Source organism: Camelina sativa, chromosome 10 (genome assembly GCF_000633955.1).
Source record: "Camelina sativa cultivar DH55 chromosome 10, Cs, whole genome shotgun sequence".
NCBI lineage: Eukaryota > Viridiplantae > Streptophyta > Magnoliopsida > Brassicales > Brassicaceae > Camelina > Camelina sativa.
In genome coordinates this window covers 936,076-957,548 of record NC_025694.1, presented here as the reverse complement: position 1 = coordinate 957,548, position 21,473 = coordinate 936,076, and the positions used below count along the sequence as shown (strand labels likewise).

Here is a 21,473-nt window from a genome sequence, read left to right as displayed (position 1 = left end):
TATATCACACCGACTGTAAGGCACCGGCTTGCAATGTATCTTGTAGAGATGTAACAGCGCCTTCATAGTTCAAGAAACCCATGAACCAAAACTCATGGTCGTCGACCGAGATTACCTGGATGTACTTTTCTGCGGGATTGACTATGCTTGTCGACGGGTTAACCGATTTAAGCTGATGTAATGGGATCACTACCTGTTTAACAAGAAGAAGATATAAGTAACAATAATAATAAAGTGTAATCATAGTCTGCACAAGAAAGTAATCACAGAATCTAACGTTATTCAGCTTTAAGTTGCTGCTAGCCTATCATCTAGGAGGTCTCATTCTAGTCGCTCTTAATCTTGATGGATCATAATGAAGTAACGTGAATGCCACATAGTTATGGAACACACACAAAAAAAGAAAAAAGACACTTTCATAACTAGAATATTCTGAAAATTACCTTATAATAGCTCCATTCAGTTTGGCCAGAATTTTTATAAGAGAGAGGGTTATCGCTACAGTAGGCAAGTTTAGCAGTAGAAATATAAAGAACACCCATGACTGGACCAGCTGAGGTAGACAAGTAGCATGCATATGAGTTTTGCAGCTGCTCCTCTGGAACTGTTTCAAAGGTTTGCCTGAAGATCTTCTCATACCCTCCTTCCGCCAGAACCTTTGTACTCTGTGCAATTCTTCCCATTGCAGCATCAGCAAAACTCGGAGCAGTTTTCACTGATTTATTATAGTGGACACCAAGAATTTAATAGTTAGACATACCAACCATACATAAACACATCATTAAATCACACAGAAGATACATAAACAAGAGAAACTAAAACTCATACTATAACAACTACAATGTAGCATGAAAATCATCCATATCTATCCAGCTTATAAAATGTCTCAGGGCTAACGAACAAACAATGCAAACCATATAGATAAAGAAAGGAAACTCACGGTGTTGCCACGTGTTTCCGGCAAGGCTCTCGGCCTTCATAGCTGCTTCTCCAACCTTCCTTCCCCATCTCCCAAGCACACCTTTCACAGATTCCATAGTTTCTGATCCAGTTTCCAAAAAACGGTTACACATCTCTCAAAGGCAAAGGGAACAGAACAAAATTTGAGATACAGATACCGTTTCTAAAACACCTTTCAACGAGGCATCCGAAGTTTCAGCGGGAGCACGAGCGACGTAAGGATTATTAGATCCGGCGGACGAGACGGCCTTCTGATCCGGTGCAGGAGATTCAGATACCAAATCTGGATTCCAATGAACCGATTTCCTCGATCCGGAAGCTGTTCGAGCCGGCGGGGCGGCTTGATCGGCTCCTTTCGTCTCGATTTTTTCAACATGTAGCGTCGTAGATTCATCAGATAAAGATATCACGGAACTCGCATCCTCGGCTCCTTTATCATCCACTGGCTTCAGATCAGCACTATGCGTTGGCTTCGGATTCTGATCATTCATTGGAACCTCCGATTTCACTGTCGTCTCTTTCGTCGGTTGCTCCATTCCCCTTCGATTTCCAAAGTTTTTTTTTTTTTTTTTTAATGATCTTTTTTATTTGGGATGTGCGTGGGGTAGACTTTTTTTTATTTATCAATTAATTATAGTATTTTCGCTATTAAGAACTTTAAAACAACAACAAAAAAAGGTTTTATTATTGGACTTATAAATAAATAAATAAATAAATGTCATTTATAGTGGTTGTGAATGTTTTTAGGAAGACTTGTAAAATTAAGATTCATTGGATGAATTTTGATTTTTAAAAACTTTAAAATAAGTTTCTTCTTAAAGAAAATAAACTTTTAAAAAAGAAATACTAGAAGTTATGGAGAGAACATGTGTCATGAACAAATAAATTTTCTTCTATTTAATTTTATAGTTTTTTCATAATAGTTTTTAAATATTATGCTATTTAATTTTATTTTGAAATTTTCAAGTATTTTCAACTAAATCTATTTTAGCATATTGTGGATAATATTTTATATATAAATATATTGCATTTGGAAGAAAAAAAAATCAAAGCTATAGGAATTTAAAATTCTTAATTTAAAAATTCTAAATACTACAATAAAATGAAGGGTTTGGTTAGTGGTAAATACTACAATATCTGTTTGGCAAATATGATATATGATAGTAAAACATTTAAAAAATAAGAAATTTTGTAGGCTTGTCACAAAAAAAAAAATGATGAATCCTTTTAATATATATTGAAAATAAATATAAATTCAAATGAAGCTAAATTTTGAATCATGCGGTTCATTCAAAACGTTACAATTCCTACATAGACAATATAGATTTGGACCTTGTATAACGGGTAAATCTAAAGCCCATACCATATTTAACGCACTGTGCATATAATTAGGATGAGTTATCTAGAATTCGGTTTGGTTTTGGGTAGAGTTATATAGGTTGGCTTTATAATTTCGGTTTAAATTCCGGTTTATGATGAAGATGGGATCCAACCAAACTTCCCCCAAATTTAAAAAAAAAAACTATTAATAGAAGTATCAAGTATGATTGTAAAATATTAGAAGAAATGGTATCTTATATAATATAAATGTCATAATCATTCACAGATAATATAGGTTGCTTGTTGTCTGCCTCGTCGTTAACCTTAGTGGGAACCAAGTATGGCGCGTGGTCTTGACTCTTGACGAAACAAAATAGTGTGTGATTTAAGATATCTCAAGTAATTTTTTATGATGTGTTAATTGCATTGCTACATAATAGACCGTGAAACAAGATTGTCCCTTATTCTAATTAACACGACATCTCTTAACCCAATTAGAACTATGTTTAATCTCATGTCAATCAACGTTGTGACATGTCTCGATGAAAATATTACAATTTATAATTCAATAGATCCGTACGTCAGATTTATATAAGCTTGATTTGTAGACTAATTGAAGAAAACTTCAAATTCAAGAGACTTGGTACTTGGTAGAGACTATTTATTCTGATATACTAATTCAAGAAATATCTATTAGCTATGTGTGCTTTGCATGATTTAAAGAGACCAAACTATCAAATAATTAAAACTAAATGCTTCTGAATTAGCTATGTATATATATTAAGAAGCCATTTAGCCTTAATGTCTCCAACACCAAGCAAAGACAAAGATCTTTCTCAGGTTTTCTATCTCTCTCGTCAAAACAACGAAAGAAATTGAAAACAGAGAGAGAGAGAGAGATATAAATGGCTCTTAAGACATTGCAAGCTCTGATCTTTCTTGGTGTATTTGTCACCTCATGTCTCGCTCAAGCTCCGGCTCCGGCTCCAGCACCCATCACGCTTCTCCCGCCGGTAGAGTCTCCTTCTCCTGTTATTACACCAACTGCGCAGCCACCGTCTCCAGTTGCTTCACCACCGGTTCCAGTTGCTTCACCACCGGTTCCAGTCAATGAACCCACTCCGGTTCCAACAACTCCACCCACCGTCTCACCACCGACCATATCTCCCACAACACCCCCTATGGCTTCTCCCCCGAAACCAGACGGTATGGCTCCAGGCCCATCAGGTCCAACACCAGCTCCTGCTCCAGGACCAGACGCACCGGAAGCTGACTCAGCATTGACTAACAAAGCTTTCCTTGTGAGCACGGTCATTGCAGGAGCCTTGTACGCCGTCGTATTGGCTTAGAAACTGAGCTGCCTTGGGCACTACTCTATCTCTATCTCCCTCTCCTTTTGGTTTTTCTTATTATGATTTTGTTTGAGAGATCTCCTTGTCTGTGTTTTCATTAATTCATACATTTTCTCTTCGTATTATCTTCCTCTTTGTTGTTGTTTTCTTCCTTTGGAGTCTTCGTGAAATTTGTATTACTCTGATTGGGCCATGGGATTAAACTGAGGGGCAAAGCTTCTGATTGTAATTTTCTTCATTAACTTTTTATTTTTTAATAAAATATCTTGTTTAATTTAGTATTTCTATATATTAATTAAGAGAATTGACTTTAACACAAAAAAAAAAAACAAAAAAAAAAGAAATTTCATAAGGCTAAAAGGCATATAGAACTGTAATAATGATAGTGATACTATAGGCCTTCACGACCAGAAATAAAGCTCAAGTTTACGCTATCTATTGAAGCAGTGTTGCCCAAGAGAGTGAAGGTTATTTCATAACTAAATTTGCAGGGCCTTCATCCATCTTTCATTTGGCGTTATTGAAAAGGTTCAGTTAACGTTTTCCTTTTTTTAATTTTTGATAAAGACAGAAACATAACCATTCTTCATAATAATGCAAACAACATCCAGAGATAATGAAAATGAACATCTATGTTGTCGTTGTTTTCTTGTACTTTTGTGTGGCTAAATAGAGACTTTTTTCCTCGTTTTTTTTTTGTTTTTCTTGTCTTTTTAACATTTACAAGCCACTATGACCAAAATTTAAATTAAAAAAATTAACAAGAAGATCAAAGTCGTACACTCAACAAAAATCTTTGACTAGAAGAAACCAGCAGGTACACTAAACCGATCANTAAATGGCTCTTAAGACATTGCAAGCTCTGATCTTTCTTGGTGTATTTGTCACCTCATGTCTCGCTCAAGCTCCGGCTCCGGCTCCAGCACCCATCACGCTTCTCCCGCCGGTAGAGTCTCCTTCTCCGGTTATTACACCAACTGCGCAGCCACCGTCTCCAGTTGCTTCACCACCGGTTCCAGTCAACGAACCCACTCCGGTTCCAACAACTCCACCCACCGTCTCACCACCGACCATATCTCCCACAACACCCCCTATGGCTTCTCCCCCGAAACCAGACGGTATGGCTCCAGGCCCATCAGGTCCAACACCAGCTCCTGCTCCAGGACCAGACGCACCGGAAGCTGACTCAGCATTGACTAACAAAGCTTTCCTTGTGAGCACGGTCATTGCAGGAGCCTTGTACGCCGTCGTATTGGCTTAGAAACTGAGCTGCCTTGGGCACTACTCTATCTCTATCTCCCTCTCCTTTTGGTTTTTCTTATTATGATTTTGTTTGAGAGATCTCCTTGTCTGTGTTTTCATTAATTCATACATTTTCTCTTCGTATTATCTTCCTCTTTGTTGTTGTTTTCTTCCTTTGGAGTCTTCGTGAAATTTGTATTACTCTGATTGGGCCATGGGATTAAACTGAGGGGCAAAGCTTCTGATTGTAATTTTCTTCATTAACTTTTTATTTTTTAATAAAATATCTTGTTTAATTTAGTATTTCTATATATTAATTAAGAGAATTGACTTTAACACAAAAAAAAAAAACAAAAAAAAAAGAAATTTCATAAGGCTAAAAGGCATATAGAACTGTAATAATGATAGTGATACTATAGGCCTTCACGACCAGAAATAAAGCTCAAGTTTACGCTATCTATTGAAGCAGTGTTGCCCAAGAGAGTGAAGGTTATTTCATAACTAAATTTGCAGGGCCTTCATCCATCTTTCATTTGGCGTTATTGAAAAGGTTCAGTTAACGTTTTCCTTTTTTTAATTTTTGATAAAGACAGAAACATAACCATTCTTCATAATAATGCAAACAACATCCAGAGATAATGAAAATGAACATCTATGTTGTCGTTGTTTTCTTGTACTTTTGTGTGGCTAAATAGAGACTTTTTTCCTCGTTTTTTTTTTGTTTTTCTTGTCTTTTTAACATTTACAAGCCACTATGACCAAAATTTAAATTAAAAAAATTAACAAGAAGATCAAAGTCGTACACTCAACAAAAATCTTTGACTAGAAGAAACCAGCAGGTACACTAAACCGATCGACATTCGAAAATCTACCCGAAGAAAACCGAACAGCATCGCCGTAACCAATAACTAACCGATCGGTAAACCGAGCCGATTCGTATCTTTTTTCTCTCATCCCAAACCCAACAATCGATTTCTCAATCTGCCCATAATTAGTAGTATCTTCTAAATTACCAAGGATACCCTTGACCTCAAGAACCAAACCCCAGAACCCATCGATCCAACCTCTCTTCCAATTCCCACAACAGATTTTAGACAACCTCTCTTTACAACTCTCGAGCCGCTTCAAAGCACAGACAAGCTCGACCGTATCTCCGAAGCTCAAACTGTTGGACCGCTCTTTAAACTCGTTTAACCTCGTGTAAAGCTCGTTGATCGAAGACACGTAGTCTTCTCCGACCAAGTGAGTGATTTTGTCGGCTAGAGATTTGCCACCGGAGAAGGGTAGATCCGGGATTTTACATGATTCTTCTAGTAGACCAACGAGCGCATCCATCTCACGAAGCAAATCAGAGTTTGTGAGAGACGAAACCATTTCTTCGTATTCGTCTTTGTGAATTGTACTCGATGTCGAAGATATGAAAAATCCCATGATTCTTGAAGTTGATAAAAGATGCTCAAGATATAAAGCATACCTACAAACAAAAAAGTCCAAATTTTATGATAAAAATCGAATTTTTTATTTTTGTATAGATTGATATTTATAACTTTACCATCGGACCCAAGAAGAAAGCTCCCACATCAAAGGAGATTTCTCATCTCTAAAACCGGAAAGTTTCAGATAATTACGGCCACCGGAAGCAGGAAAAACAGAGAGCTGATCCTGGAGGATGAAGCGCCCGTGTTTGACGATGTGATGGACGATGATCAAAGATTTGAGGGCTACGCAAGCATCTCCGGTAGTGTGAAGACGGTCCATGATGGATTCGACAGCGGAAGCAGCGGTGGCTCGTGAGCCAGTACCGGCGGAGAGTAGAACGGCGAGGTGACGATTTCCCGGCGGCGTTGAAGGGTCGTGAGTAGTGGCACGGAGGACAGAGAGATGGAAAGAGAGAGTTTTGCTTCTAGTGTTTGATGAGACGAAAGCAGCTTTGCTTTGGGATGCTTTGTCTTTGATTTTACCTATGAGATCTGCAAAACTTGTGATTCTTCCCATCGAATAAAAGCTTTGATGATGATGAATGATGAATGATGATGACCTCTTTTGTGTTCTTCTTTTTAATTTGATGATGGTGAGATAATATATAAATATAATGGTATACTATATGGTTTTGTGGGTCAAGAAAAGGAAACTATTTTTATTCTATGTAACCAACATGGGTCAAATAATCAATATAATGTTTATATATGGAGTGAACAGAGAATCACGCAAATTCAGTCGTCAATAAAATGGAATATTGTCGCTCGAATCTGATGATTTCCTCTTCGTATTCATTCACTCAGGTACCAGCGGTTACGTATATCAAATTATTGTAAAGGACAGATGATTATTATTACGAACACAATTCATATCCTTTCTCACCTGCGATTAAGAACATTAATACAATTACTATAAGATACGTGGCATATACAGAAGAAAGTTTCCGAAAACATCAATGCCTGTTGCGCAAAACCTTCTTGTTACGACTAACTACTAAACAAATTAAAATGACATAAAAACTCAAATAATAATATTTTCGTTGCTAACACCATTTCAAATAGTTTTCCCTATTATTTCTTTTATAATAGAGAAGCTCTATAATAGAAGTGAGTTTTACTTCAATAATCATTTATTCTCACCTATAAAATAGAGATTGTTAAAAAAAAAACAGATTCCTCTGTAAATAAAGGAAAAAATAGCAATCTCTATTTTAGAGATAAAAATAGAAGATCATTGTAGTAATATCACCTTTATAATAGATGAACTCTATAATAGAGGCTAAAATAGAGAACCATTAGAAATGCTAGAGAACCATTAGAAATGCTGAAACATTTGAATAGAAACAACACTCATTTGAGAAAATTAAATAATACTACTTGTTTAGCGAGCTGCTAAACAAGGTTTTGGTTTTTACCACTCCAAACCCAAACAATAAGGCTGACGACAAAACATAACGTCGACTCATTTCAACGGTTCGCCGTTAGATTGCTGTGATCTAACGGAACCCGAGTTTGACTTCGAAACGAGCAAAGTCAAACCCAAACGATCCAACATCCCACCCGACCCGACCGTGTAACTGCTTTCCTCACCGCTCCCTCCCTTCCGCCGTCAAATCAACGTCGAAGCTTCTCGTTCGTTTCAGCCTACGTCCTTTTAACTCCATTATTCGCCTCTTCACATCATCCGGCAACCGCAGAGTAAACCTCTCAGCGCCGTCACCGAGTTGACCTATTGAATGACCCGTCGAATTCGATCTCGGAAACTTACCGACGAGGTGGTGACTCTTCGTTGCCTCAAGGGTCTCAACGTCAATCACGACATGGTCTCTCAATATCACCGCGCCACCGGAGTTATCCGACTTCGCCGTGAGATTAGATCTGCAAACAGGGCAAGTTGCGTGGGAGTAAAGCCAAGCGTCGATGCAATCGATGTGGAACAGATGATTACAAATCGGAAGCAATCGCACCGTTTCACGATCTTCCAATTCGTTGAGGCAAATCGCACATTCCAAATCGTTGGATCCGAGTTTTGATTCTTTGACGGAGGAGTAAGCGAAGACAGGGAAGCTTTCGACGACGGCGTCGTCAAGTCCGCCTCGCCGTGAACAGGTGTCGTTAGCGCGGCGGCGAGAATATCTGGTGGAGTATTCGGAGTTAGGGCGAGTGCAATGGCGGATATATACGGAGAGTAATCCGATGAAGAAGAAGAGGGTGACGAGAACGGCGAAGACGGTGGTCTTCGACGGAGTTTGACCCGGTTGCTGCAACTCAGGCGGACTCGGTGAGAATGATTGAGCATTGGCTTTGCTCTGTAGGATGAATGCCACGTGGAAAATAATCCAACGGTGAGGACTAAAACTATTAACACGTGGCATCGTTCATTCGAAACGACGTCGCGAGTAAGAATCGTTAGAAGGATACCAACGGCTGAGATTTATCCACGTGAAATTTGATTTTCTGCTTGTAAATAAAATGAAAATGTCTTTAGTAAGCTTTGTTATGTTTAAGCCTTTAAGGTTATAAACGAAGATTGGGTTTATATATACTTAGAGAGGATAAGCAAAATAGTAATATTTTTGACTTTTAGATTAGCTTAAGAAATGTTTATTAAAAAGGGCAAAATTATGCAAAAAATCGTCAAATTGCTTGGGGTAGAGAGATATAGATGTTAGTTGGTTACAATAAAATACTAATATTGTAATTAGTCCATTTAGCTCCACTTGATTAAATGAAAAAGTCTAAATCAGATCAGCTAAACTGTGTGCTTGGATTATATATGTGTCAATCATGTTTATCCACATGTTCGTTGCATATACACAAATTCTTTGTCTCTTCGATAGGGTCAAATTAATCAATTCTTAAGAGGTCAGAATGTTTCGTCGTACAAAAATGCCTTTTCCTTGATTTCAGACAATAAATTAAACAAAAACAACAGACGCAGAATTAAAACAACAACACAAGCGGGATAAGTGGTGTGTAATCCCCTGGCAACAAAAGAAAAGATAGATATATTTATGGCCACACCAACAATACGAGTGATCGATCATAACAATTGCAGCTAGTAGTTTTTGGTTGTATCACCGTCTAATCACATGTTATTTCTTTTTTTATTCACTACATTTCCAATCGATTTTAAATGTTTTCAGTTAACTTAACATTCACTCTATTAGAATTAGTTGGCTGATGCACACAACATTTTCTGTAAAATATAAATTTATATGCAAAAAAATTTTTAGGATTTGAATGGTAACTGTGGTTAGGGCGGTCAAATCCATTTGCGGTCTGGACCGCTTCATTTTTAAGGTGGACTACAAATCGCTGCGGATCAACTTTATTTGTATTTAAAAATGGTCTGCAGTTGGTCCGCTGCGATCTTGTCTCTGCTTTATTTGGACCGCACCACTGCAAATTATATTTACTGAATGGTAAATAAAAAACGATCTAGTCCACAAACGGATTTGTCCGCTTCAATCGATGTAACCATTCACACTATTAATGCGAGTAAGATAGACACAAGACTTGATAGGATAAATACGAATTGCACAATCTCGAGACTTGAACTTAATTATTATAATCCAAAGAGACATATATATAGTACATGGATAGTATATATGACAAAATTTTAAAATCTCTTAATTCTTTTTCATCAATATATTTTTAATGTGTTTTGAGACTTCTGAGTATATCTTCAAAATGCATGTAGATGTACTCGAGCATTATGAATTCATGATCCAGATTCTACTTAATACTATTATTATTTTTCAAGCTGATCCAGTAGCTGTGCAATAGTAAATGTATTAAATGTCAAATACTCAATTGTAGGAAACGTGTACGGGAACGTCGAACTCCACCTCTTCTTTTTAGTTTAACAATCATAACAAGGGCTACCAACTAATTAACAAGGCCAAACAAAAAACGAACATGCAAATTAAAAAAATATAACAATAAATGGAGTAGGCCTATGATAACAAACTAGAGTTTTTGTGGTCCATTATCTAAGACTGGTATCATAATGTAGTGTAGAGGCCCATAAGATTCCCAAGTTGAGTTCTAATAACATCATTTTCTCCATTTAGATAACGTTTCTTGAAAATAGAATATTTGATGGACCCAAAGCCCTTTTTATATTGTTCTAGAAACATCAGTAACCACTATGGGATTGTCTGTTTCCGTATGTATTTTCACTTTTTTTTTTTTTTTTTTCATCTGTTTTTTCATTCATAAGAGAAGGGGTTACATAATGTAGCTTTGTAATCTAATCAAAAGCTACTAAGGAAAAGTGATTTAAACAAAATCAGCTTAACCTTCCAAAAAATAGGTTCTAACAAATTAGCCATTGGGGAAGAAGGAAATCTAATCCTAAAGAGAAGGAAAGAATTTCTCAGATCCAAAGAGTTCATGTAACCACTTGGGAGATCCTATGGATACATAAAATTGCAAGAATGCAAGATCAGGAACACTTTGAGCTATGAGAGAGGCACCTCTATTTGATTCTGGTTTCTCTAATTGGACACTCCAGTCTTGTATTCTAGTAAGTTGCAGAAGCATTTCTGAATGTTGATGACATATGGCCAAGCTTTTGGTCTGTTTATCGCACCAGTCAGTATCGGTGATTCAGAAACGAAAATTATTTTCGAGACTTTGTGGCTATACATGCTTTGAGCAGCCCATAAGAAACTCTGAAAATCTGCATCCTCTTTGCTCAAAGAGTTAGCCAATGCTTTTCTGTTGTGTAGCAGAACTGAACCTCTTTCATCCCTAAGAACCCAAGTTGCATCTGAAACCGAGTTCTTTTGTACTCTTGACGTGCCTATGTTGCACTTTAACCAACCAGCAGGTGGTGGTTTCCATTTTGTCACATCCCATATTTCCTCGGTTTCTTCCTCTATTTCGCATTCCATATCTACTTGTTGAGACAAACTCCATTGTTCAGCGTCCTCTCTAATCTTTAGAACTGTGTCTAGAGGATCAAACCTTTTTGCTTCAAAAAAGAAGGAATATCGGTTCTTCCACAATCTCCATAGAATCCATGGGAATAACCATCTAATCTCAATATCAACTGAAGAGATCTTTGCTATTGTGTTCAAGTAGTGGAAATTTGAATGCACTGAGAGCTCATCAAAACCATTGGGAGGTGCCGGGAAATTAGATAGAGCCCATACATGTCTCGCGAGTGTGCAAGTAAACAACACATGGTTGATTGACTCTCTTTCCACTCCACAAATCTGACATCTAGAGTCAAACTTGATTCCTCTTTTCGATATCAGATCAGTGACCGGTAAAGCATCACTAACGGCTCTCCAAAGGAATGTTTTTATTTTCGGAACTGTTTGTGTCGACCAGACCTTGTTTTTGATGTCATTGAGTGTTAGTTGCATCTGAGCTTCCTCAAGCAGTTCCTCTTTTCGATATCAAATCTGACATCTAGAGTCAAGCTTGATTCCTTTTTTTGATATCAGATCGGTGACCGGTAAAGCATCACTGCCGGCTCTCCAGAGGAAGGCTTTTATTTTCAGAACTGTTTGTGTCGACCAAACCTTGTTTTTGATGTCATTGAGCGTTAGTTGCCTCTAGAGGATCAAACCGTATGTATTTTCACTTAGAAGTTAGAATATTTTCCATGTAAAAACGCAAATGCATAATTATAAGGACTATTATAAAATATATATATATATAGCAAATCTATTGAGCCTTTCTATAACAAAGCTTTATTTTGACATATGTCTATACTTTTACATTCTTTGTTTGTTTTTTCTTCTTTTTTTTATTACTAGTTGTTTCAAACATAAAAAAAAAAAAAAAAAAATTGTAGTCACAAAATTGATACGTAAATGTTATCCCTCTGTATTAATTTATTTTGTCATTTTGACGGTGCCGCTTNGAGCCTTGTACGCCGTCGTATTGGCTTAGAAACTGAGCTGCCTTGGGCACTACTCTATCTCTATCTCCCTCTCCTTTTGGTTTTTCTTATTATGATTTTGTTTGAGAGATCTCCTTGTCTGTGTTTTCATTAATTCATACATTTTCTCTTCGTATTATCTTCCTCTTTGTTGTTGTTTTCTTCCTTTGGAGTCTTCGTGAAATTTGTATTACTCTGATTGGGCCATGGGATTAAANAGTGAACCAAAACCCAAACTGTCAGTCTTTGTTCCCTCACCCGCAAAAGACTTTTAATCCCACTCTTCTGCATTGCCAACACAATAACATATTAAATACTAATGTTTTAATATAAAGTATATATATATCAAAATTGAGTAATTCAGATATGTGGGATTAAATTATGACATCTGTATAATTTTATATCTTATCCAATCGAATTTTTGTTTGATAAGAAAAACTACATTTGATTTAATTCATTAATAAACAAATCATAGTTTGTCATTTATGTCATCAAATCTTCTGTGACGTATGTTATGACGTTTTACAGAGGATGTTGTAATTTTAAAATCTTCCTTTTAAAAGCATATTTCTTACGTATATACTTTTCGCTGTTTATTAATTTTTTTTGAATTAAAAATAAATAAACAGAAACACCGTACATAAATAAATAAATTAGGTTATAACCAAATTGTATTATAAATAAACACATACGACGACGTATCACAGATTCCGCTACAGAGCCGAGCTGAGCCATATGTAGCTCTGGTTCAAAACTTAACCTTAGTTACATTTTAACCACTTTGAATCGTAACCCAAGTTTGGTTTATTTAAAGAAAGGGAAAGTGTGAAACCAACTTGTTCATATTGAAAACAAAGAACAAACCATTGCTCTCTCTCCCTCTCTCTGCTTCCTCTGTAAATAGATAACTAAAAGCTTTCACTCTGTTGGACTTTCTCAGTCCATATCTTCTCAGTTTCTCTAATTTGTTCCTCTAAAGTCTCTTCTTTCTTTTTTATGTGTTCAACGTAAAGAACCTCAATTATTTTCACAACATTGTTTGTAAAATTTGAACTTCTTTTTATTTTGCTGTCACCATGAAGAGGCTAAGCAGCTCAGATTCAATGTGTGGTCTCATCTCCACTTCTACAGGTTATTTTACCTTCTTTTTTTTTTTCTTTCTTTCTCCATTTTGTTTAATATCAGACAAACCTCATTTGATCCTTTCTACTACTGTTTCTAATTTTATTTGGTTTTTCAAAAAAAAAAAAACAGATGAACAGAGTCCAAGAGGTTACGGAAGTAATTACCAATCTATGCTTGAAGGTTACGAGGAAGATGCTACACTAATCGAGGAATACTCCGGCAACAACCACAACCACCACATGGGTCTATCGGAAAAGAAGAGAAGATTGAGAGTTGACCAAGTCAAAGCTCTTGAGAAAAATTTCGAACTTGAGAACAAACTCGAACCTGAGAGGAAAACGAAACTAGCACAAGAGCTTGGACTCCAACCTCGTCAAGTAGCGGTTTGGTTTCAAAACCGTCGTGCACGGTGGAAAACAAAACAACTTGAGAAAGATTACGGCATTCTTAAGAGCCAATACGACTCTCTCCGCCACAATTTCGATTCTCTCCGCCGTGACAATGATTCTCTTCTCCAAGAGGTAAAAAACTAAAATCATAAAAATTCAAAAAAGGTTTGATTTTTTAATAAACAATTGTGATCGCAGATCAGTAAAATCAAAGCTACGATCAACGGAGAAGAAGATAACAACAAAGCTACGACTGAGAGTGTTAAGAGAGAAGAAGTAGTTTCATTGCCGGAGAGTTTCCACAAGACGGATTCGACTCCGTCGTCTCCTCCGCAGTTTCTTGAACATTCAACCGGGTTTAACTACCGGCGAAGCTTCACCGACCTCCGTGACCTTCTACCGAATTCTACCGTAGTTGTTGGAGACGCTGGATACTCCGATAGCTGCGATTCAAGCGCCGTTCTAAACGAAGAAACAAGTTCGGATAACGGAAGATTAACGCCGCCGTCGACGGTTGCCGGCGGGAGTTTCTTACAGTTTGTGAAAACGGAACAAAGAGAGGATCACGACGATTTTCTAAGCGGTGAAGAAGCTTGTGGATTCTTCTCCGATGAACAACCACCGTCACTTCATTGGTACTCTGCTTCTGATCATTGGACTTGAGGAGAATCGTTGGGAATGATCGAATCGTGCTCCGTGGGAACAGAGTGGGGCAAAAGTGAAAATAATCGATAAATAAGGATTAAGGATGAAGGAGTTAATTATTGGGCTTAAGATTGTAAATTTATCTATCTTTTAACTCTCGTTTCCATGGCTCTTAGTGAAATTTTAACGATGTTGAAAGGTGTTTTTATTTTTATTTTTATTTTTACAGTAATAGGAATCAACTAGGGACACTCTCTGATATGAAAGCAATAAAACTTTTAACGTTTTTGAAAAATTAGCTTCTTCTTTTGGTTAACTGTTTCTGAAATGGTAACATCTATTCTTTCATAATCCCACGACCACGACAACTCTAATTAATGTTACAAACTCGTCGATATACGTGAAATGCTTTTGACGTCTATGAATTTTGCTTTTGGTAAAGAAAGTCAATAAAGTAGTTGTTTTTTTCTCATAGTAAGGAAAAGGCGATAAATTAAGATATCATCATCATCATAGGCTTAAAACATAGGATTGGCTTGTGAGAAAAAAAAAATGCTAGTAGTAGTAGTATATCATCATCAATCATCAAGGTGCTTTTCTTTACCATGATTGTGCGTACACGTTTTATTATTAAAGTGGGAAAGCATGGGGACATCGTTTTTAGTGAATGATGTAAAAAATCATTCATTCTGACACTGTCAGAAACAGAAGCTTTTACCATTGTCACGGATCGTATCTGAAATTGAGGGGCATGTATATCACAAAATGTCACCGAGTACCCTTTTTTCTATAATTTCCTTTTATCAAACTTATAATCATAATATTTAAATACTTGCTCCATTTGTTTTTAAATTATTTTTTCTCATATTTCTGGGGAAAATTATGCAAATTCAAAAAAAAAAAATATATATATATATATTTCTTATTTTGATTATTTTATTGCAAACTCAGAAAATTAAGGGACATACTATATTGTAATTTCCTTTCTTTACAGTAGGCCCTACACACCCATGTGATTGTGGGCCAATCAGAGAAGATGTCGTTTTCATCATTTGCCATTTGTCACTATCGCCGGAAACTATATAATAACACTAAATAAAAATAAATAATTTTTTATAATATAATATTCGATGGAGGAAGATAGACACGTGTACAGTGCTTTTCAATATCTTAGCCCTCCGATTCGCGACATCTCACGTCTTCACAGCCGTCTATTTCCAACCCATCTGTATCTCCCACACGTTGCAGGTTGCACGATGAGAGACTCGGTTTGGTCGGTTTAGATTTTGTCGGTTTACTATTAAACTTTAGTGCGCGACTGCACATTAACATACTTGCACATTGGTTTGATTAGTAGATTGCTTAAATTTTTCTATAATTATGTTTTCTATATAACTTAGTTGTACTAATCTACTAAAGTTTTTATATTCCATTTGATTCCGGGCGGCGAACATTTCTTTTGAGTGCTTCACTTTCTCTTAACAAATATCACAATTGTTTTTTTTAGAATCTTTGCAAATCCTTCAATTATATAGTACTACTACTATTTTACACGCAAAGTTAAAACATCCCATTTAACTTTATTGTATACTTTTGAAATCATTAATGCTTTTGTTGGTGGTTCGTGTCGTAGTATCCCTATATTAGTAGTATAATATATGAGCAAAAAATATCAATTTCAAGTACATATAATATATGAGCAAAAAATATCAATTTCAAGTGCAATTTCGTATTTATCCTAATATATGTATTCACAAAATCGTCGATGAAATAGTTGGTTTGTTGGTATATATATTAATATATACGAAGTTTCCATGCATACACGGTATTTCTAAATTTGATTAAAATATTTTCTTCAACATGCGTAGTATAAATGTATAATCATGAAAGTTATTGATATTGGGATTAACTGGACTTAACAAAAAGCATTATATATGTTTCTTTATTAGTTGATCATGTTAGTGTTAGCTGCTACAAGCCTACAAAGACTTTAGGTGTCCCTCTTTTTTAAACCCTAGACTACTTTTTAGTGTATAATTCTATAGCGTAAGAAGACAATTCGAGTTTTATTTTATTTCGAGAATATAATAAAAATAATTTTTATTAGAATCTATTGCTAAATTAAAAAGCATATACAGTATAATCATCTTTGTTAATCTCTCGATAGGTTATCTTTTTCAACACCCCGGGCCCCCCTTTGTAGAAGAAATTCATATATGCTTTAAGATTGTGAAAGGCAGATTTATTTTACGCAAATGGGGTTAACTAGTCATTAAACAACTACAAGGTGTGGTCATTTTTTAGAAACGTCCCTCTCAAGTCTTTATTCCTTGGAATTCTTATAATACTCTAAATTTGGAAACATTTAATTAGTTGATGTGATCATCAAAATAATTAGGATGTTTTATAAAATTTCACACTATATATAACAAAAATTGGTGAAAATATTACGTCAGTGACATTGTTTCGATTTTTGGATTATATTGAAAACTTTTGTTAGGCTTCAAACGTATTAAGGATAGAACAACATGTCATTTGAAAACATGTCAAATAGAACATATGAAAACTTCCATGTGTCTTATTTCTATAGTTCCTCATATATAAGCCATAACTTTATTTGTAAGAAAGATGGTCACTCGAGCATTATAAATCACACACACTCTTAACTAGTTATTAACATTACGAAGCTATGCTCGGGGAAAGTCGAATGACTCGACTAAAATACTCGCGATAAGTTTTGTAGGAAAACATGGATGATACAACAAAGAGGTAACTAAACTTAACAATATTAGACTAATGATACTACAGACTTGTGATAAATTACAAATGATATGGTAATTAGAAGAAAAAAAAGATTCGAATACGATTACTAAAAAAGTATATAAACCATTCATAGGAGACAGCTTATATATACGGCTCGTCGCTCGTGCCGGCTTAAGCGAGCGAGAGAGACAGAGAGAGCAATATGGTTTTTATCAAAACGACGACACTTTTGTTTTGTCTAAAGATGGTTTGACACGCGGCTATTAACCAGTGGTCCGAACTCCTAAACAATAGTTTGAGTCAGCAACGGTGGAGCCTCTTTTTTTCCCCCAGCTAATAAAAGTCAATTTATTCGGCGTCAATATGTTTTAAAACAATATTTCTCCCAGAAGAAAAAAAACACAAAACATTAACTAATCGAGTCTTGACCGAACCTTTTGTTATTTTCGTCTTTCTCCGACTCTGCTGTTGCTGGGACAGACAAAACAAAACGTAGAGAGTTATCGCAAGCTCGCTAAGTCAATGGCTATTAGCAAAAGAACTCGTGTGTTTATATTTGAGTTGTTTGTAAAGCTTATTATCAAAAATTATAACCAAATAAAAATTGGGAGAATGTGATGTGTAAAGAAATCGAAAACGTTGGCTACAAAATTAAAAGGAAATAAAATTATCAGAATGGATGTTGTTAATATGTTTGGCATTTAATAAAGCGGCCCAATTGTTATACTTCTTACTAGGCTGTTCAGCCCAAAGAAAGACCCATATCCATATGTAAGCAAAGCACATTATTACTTTTTCTTTTACATCCATATTAAACTATATTAGGCTAATAATATAGGTGTGTAAAATATTTTTGACTGTAAGAAAAAAAGACTTTAGTAATGATAACAAACCTTTTACTTTTTCTCTCTTCATCACTAAGTACCTTCTTTTTATCTGGTAATGCAAAAGCTATCCCAATCCACTTTGTGCCCAACACACACACAAAAATCTGTTGACATTACAAAAGAACAATCTTTATTTCTGTCTTTTGCCAATCTTTACTTCTGTCTTTTGCCTTTTTTTTCCTTCTTCTTCTACTTTGACACTAATAGGTTCATGCACTGATTTGGAGTCACACATTTTCCTTTTGCTCTTTATGTTTTTTTTTGTTTCTCTATCTTTTCTTGGAAAATTCATTTTAATTGTTTAGTATTTTGTTGTCACAAGATTCAGATAAATTGGCCACAGCTCTGCCACTAGTCAGTCAATCGAGTTGAATTTTCGAATATTCATAAGAAACAAACATATTAAAGCTTTAATATTCTCTTCAGTTATTCGTGAGAAGGGGTGTTGAAACGTTCCAACAGATAAGACAAATAATCCTTAGTGTTTATATCGATACTCAAAAATGCATTACTAATTTTTTTTTATGTTTTTTTTTTTTTTTTTAATTTGGAGTTTATGTTTTGTTCTTTAGCCCAACGGAATGTATTCATGTGATAGGTCACATAAAGAAAAATTAAAACTAAAACATGTCCAAAATAGAGAGGTACATTTTGTAGCTAGCAAATAACGTTTCCCACCTAATAAAGCTTTTTAGCTAAAAATAAGGGCGACGTACCATTTGATCTACGAAAGCAAATGATACTATCAATTTAGACTTTTATATTTTATATATTCCATGTATGAAACAGGAATAAGACCGATTAAATATATGAATATCCAGAATATAAAATAAATGAAAAATAGAATTCAGACAACTAACATCTAACTACTACTAGTCTACTACTAATAAGTTAATGGAAATGTGCCCCACTGGTCTTTTAAATTTGTAGATGTAAAGACAAAATATGTATATGACATTTTTCATTTATTCATTTTTTGTTTAGTATCTTTAGTTTTCTCATCGTTTTCACATCAAAGGTTTTTTACTTGTGTTAAAAACAATCAAAAGATTCTCTCATCTGAGTCGATAGATAATCACATAATAACTGTTATAGTTAAAGATTAAAACATAGTAGCACCTAAAAATGCTATCAAGTTCAAGTTATTGTTACATGTCAAACTCGAGCACAAAAAAGATCGATTTCGTTATCATATTAATGTCCGCAACAAGACCCGAATTACACAATGAGTATTAGCGACGCGACATGTAGCGTCGGTCCACCTCTAAAGTAATTTTTAGTACTAGATGTGATGATTACACCATTAAAAGACTTTAGAACAAAATCCGAAAAGCAAAAAAAGACCACTACTAATCAGGGAGAAAGTCAACTATGAATATTGATTAACAACATATATAGATTTTGCAACAACTTAAAAATTACTCAGTTGAAAAATTTATTTCCGTTTTTACAATTCGAAAGCAACATAGCGAAAACAACCTTTTTTCTTTTAACATCACAATTAGTCAATTACTATACTCTTAATAAGTTAAAACACCTTTTCCCCCCCTAGGATTCCTCTAAATAATTAAATTATAGATGTTGCTGCCGATTACCGAATCATCTTAATCATCCTTGCTTCGACAGATACATTCACATAGTATAATATAATCATAGTTAAAAAAAAAAAAAGAGGAATCATATACAAATGAAAAGGGTTCTGCGTCACAAACACTGTACGTCGTCGACAAATAATCATGTGCTAATTAAGTTGCTTATTGCTGCCATCATTAATTTCTTCTACCAAATTTGATGATTTAAATGCACAAAAGTAACCAAAAGAAACAAGCATTGAATTGTTCTATATTTAGAATTTGTATATATGGATGAGAGACTCAAAACAAGCAAACAATAATATTTCGTTCAAGTATGTACGTACGTACGTTACGGACATGTGCTAAAACTACCATACATGTACAATTAATCAGTGTGTAGAGAGAGATAGATGATACCATTGCCAGCTCGTCTCACGATGATTACACAAACACAAAACGAGATTTGTATATGATTCTGCAAAATTCTTTTGTGGGTTCGTGCTCACATGCGTTTTTGCTCATACCCAAGCATATTCAATTTTTTTTTTTTTTTTAATAACAATGTTTAGACAGCTAAAAATAACAATGTTTTACATTGCTTAATGTCAATTTCTTTTTTTTTTCCCCTCAAAATTACATAAACAATAATCAAAATTATTAATAATCCCAAGAATTCATTTTTTCTTCTTTTTTTCAACTACTTTTAGAAAGGTGATCAGCAACTAAAAGAGGAACACATAATCAAATAAACTTTGAAGTTGGAAAAAAATACTCTCAATAAAAATAAGGAGATATAAATTAAATCAGCTGTTAAAAAAAAAAAAAGATAATATTTATCTCTCTTCTCTCTCCACCGTCGTTCCCATTGATTGATTAGTCTTCTTCTCTCTCTCTCTCTCTCTCTCTCTCTCTTTCTATTCTCTCTCCTCAGAGGAGAGCCGATGATAAACGACGGCGGTTATCACCGGAACTGAGGGTAAAGTAGTCTTTCACATGGCGGGTGAAGATGTTTCGAGAAATTTCCGAGCTTTGGTGGAAAACGCAGACCGGAAATTCGCGAGAGTTCGCGATCTCCCAACGTTTGGAAGAGCACAGAGTCACTACTTCCACAAAGTCTTCAAAGCTTATATGAAGCTATGGAATTATCAGCAATCTCACAGGTCGAAGCTGGTCGAGTCCGGTTTAAACCGATGGGAAATCGGCGAGATCGCGAGCCGGATTGGTCAGCTTTACTTTAGTCAGTACATGAGGACTAGTGAAGCTAGGTTCCTTCTTGAGGCTTATGTCTTCTACGAAGCGATTCTTAGGAGGAGGTACTTTGAAGGAGAAGCTCACGGGAAAGATCTTGGTGCTCGTTTCAAGGAGTTACGTTTCTATGCTAGGTTTTTGCTTGTTTCTTTGATTGTGGATCGGAAAGATATGGTTTTGCACTTAGCTGAGAAGCTTAAGGTTTTGGTTGATGACAGCAAATCTAATTTCAGGGTACTTAATTTCCGATCTGCCCTTTTTTGTTACATTTGGTGAAAAGTCTTTATTTTTATCTTCTTCTTGATGATGGATTTGAGGATGTTCTTCTTTTGTGTGTGTGTGTGTGTAGGAGACAAACTTTAAGGAGTGGAGGCTAGTTGTGCAAGAGATCACTAGGTTTATAGAATCTGATGCAGAATTAACTTATGTCAGGCCTCTACGTTACTGTGCAATGCTTGATTCTTATCCAGCTTCTCAAACATATCTAGCTCGGTTTCACGCTAAGAAATTGTTCAAGTTTCGTGATGCTCTCTTGGCAAGCTATCACCGTAATGAGGTGACCAAAGTTGTTTTTTTTTTTTTTTTTTTTTA

The 21,473-nt window shown here is 35.5% G+C and overlaps 6 protein-coding genes and 1 pseudogene across 6 annotated transcripts in view; 4 read left to right on the top strand and 3 right to left on the bottom strand.

Annotated features, from left to right (window-relative positions):
* LOC104716309 (GLABRA2 expression modulator) lies at positions 5–1,552 on the bottom strand. Its single transcript, XM_010433695.2, has 4 exons — positions 1,133–1,552; positions 941–1,042; positions 444–715; positions 5–193 (listed from the first exon to the last, which is right to left on the bottom strand). Exons 1-4 carry the CDS (start codon positions 1,494–1,496, stop codon positions 5–7), a joined length of 927 nt encoding a protein of 308 aa, XP_010431997.1. The 5' UTR covers positions 1,497–1,552.
* LOC104716305 (classical arabinogalactan protein 3-like) lies at positions 3,082–3,908 on the top strand. The gene has a single exon (XM_010433691.1). The coding sequence runs from the start codon at positions 3,186–3,188 to the stop codon at positions 3,627–3,629; it is 444 nt and encodes a 147-aa protein (XP_010431993.1). The 5' UTR covers positions 3,082–3,185; the 3' UTR covers positions 3,630–3,908.
* On the top strand, positions 4,471–5,172 carry LOC104716306 (classical arabinogalactan protein 3-like). The gene has a single exon (XM_010433692.1). It carries the CDS (start codon positions 4,471–4,473, stop codon positions 4,891–4,893), a length of 423 nt encoding a protein of 140 aa, XP_010431994.1. The 3' UTR covers positions 4,894–5,172.
* LOC104716307 (putative clathrin assembly protein At4g40080) lies at positions 5,628–7,010 on the bottom strand. Its single transcript, XM_010433693.2, has 2 exons — positions 6,427–7,010; positions 5,628–6,348 (listed from the first exon to the last, which is right to left on the bottom strand). The coding sequence occupies exons 1-2, from the start codon at positions 6,867–6,869 to the stop codon at positions 5,697–5,699; spliced, it is 1,095 nt and encodes a 364-aa protein (XP_010431995.1). The 5' UTR covers positions 6,870–7,010; the 3' UTR covers positions 5,628–5,696.
* LOC104716308 lies at positions 7,546–8,928 on the bottom strand (annotated as a pseudogene).
* On the top strand, positions 13,071–14,624 carry LOC104716303 (homeobox-leucine zipper protein ATHB-16). Its single transcript, XM_010433690.1, has 3 exons — positions 13,071–13,382; positions 13,506–13,897; positions 13,964–14,624. Exons 1-3 carry the CDS (start codon positions 13,328–13,330, stop codon positions 14,426–14,428), a joined length of 912 nt encoding a protein of 303 aa, XP_010431992.1. The 5' UTR covers positions 13,071–13,327; the 3' UTR covers positions 14,429–14,624.
* The window catches only part of LOC104719928 (protein SCAI-like), a 3,696-nt gene continuing 2,712 nt past the window's right edge, over positions 20,490–21,473 (top strand). Inside the window, exons 1-2 of the mRNA XM_019230637.1 lie at positions 20,490–21,116; positions 21,232–21,456. Coding sequence (XP_019086182.1) covers positions 20,628–21,116; positions 21,232–21,456 — 714 coding nt within the window. The 5' untranslated portion in view covers positions 20,490–20,627. The remainder of the gene's footprint in view (positions 21,117–21,231; positions 21,457–21,473) is intronic.

Bases quoted from the DNA above. Each gene is read 5' to 3' on its own strand.
- LOC104716303 (XM_010433690.1), top strand. From the start codon at position 13,328: ATGAAGAGGCTAAGCAGCTCAGATTCAATGTGTGGTCTCATCTCCACT. The intron at 13,383-13,505 runs GTTATTTTACCT...AAAAAAAAACAG, and splicing joins TCTCATCTCCACTTCTACAG to ATGAACAGAGTCCAAGAGGT. The intron at 13,898-13,963 runs GTAAAAAACTAA...TTGTGATCGCAG, and splicing joins ATGATTCTCTTCTCCAAGAG to ATCAGTAAAATCAAAGCTAC.
- LOC104716306 (XM_010433692.1), top strand. From the start codon at position 4,471: ATGGCTCTTAAGACATTGCAAGCTCTGATCTTTCTTGGTGTATTTGTC.
- LOC104716309 (XM_010433695.2), bottom strand. From the start codon at position 1,496: ATGGAGCAACCGACGAAAGAGACGACAGTGAAATCGGAGGTTCCAATG. The intron at 1,043-1,132 runs GTGTTTTAGAAA...AAACTGGATCAG, and splicing joins TTCGGATGCCTCGTTGAAAG to AAACTATGGAATCTGTGAAA. The intron at 194-443 runs GTAATTTTCAGA...CTTGTTAAACAG, and splicing joins CTGAATGGAGCTATTATAAG to GTAGTGATCCCATTACATCA.
- LOC104716307 (XM_010433693.2), bottom strand. From the start codon at position 6,869: ATGGGAAGAATCACAAGTTTTGCAGATCTCATAGGTAAAATCAAAGAC. The intron at 6,349-6,426 runs GTAAAGTTATAA...TTTTGTTTGTAG, and splicing joins CTTTCTTCTTGGGTCCGATG to GTATGCTTTATATCTTGAGC.
- LOC104716305 (XM_010433691.1), top strand. From the start codon at position 3,186: ATGGCTCTTAAGACATTGCAAGCTCTGATCTTTCTTGGTGTATTTGTC.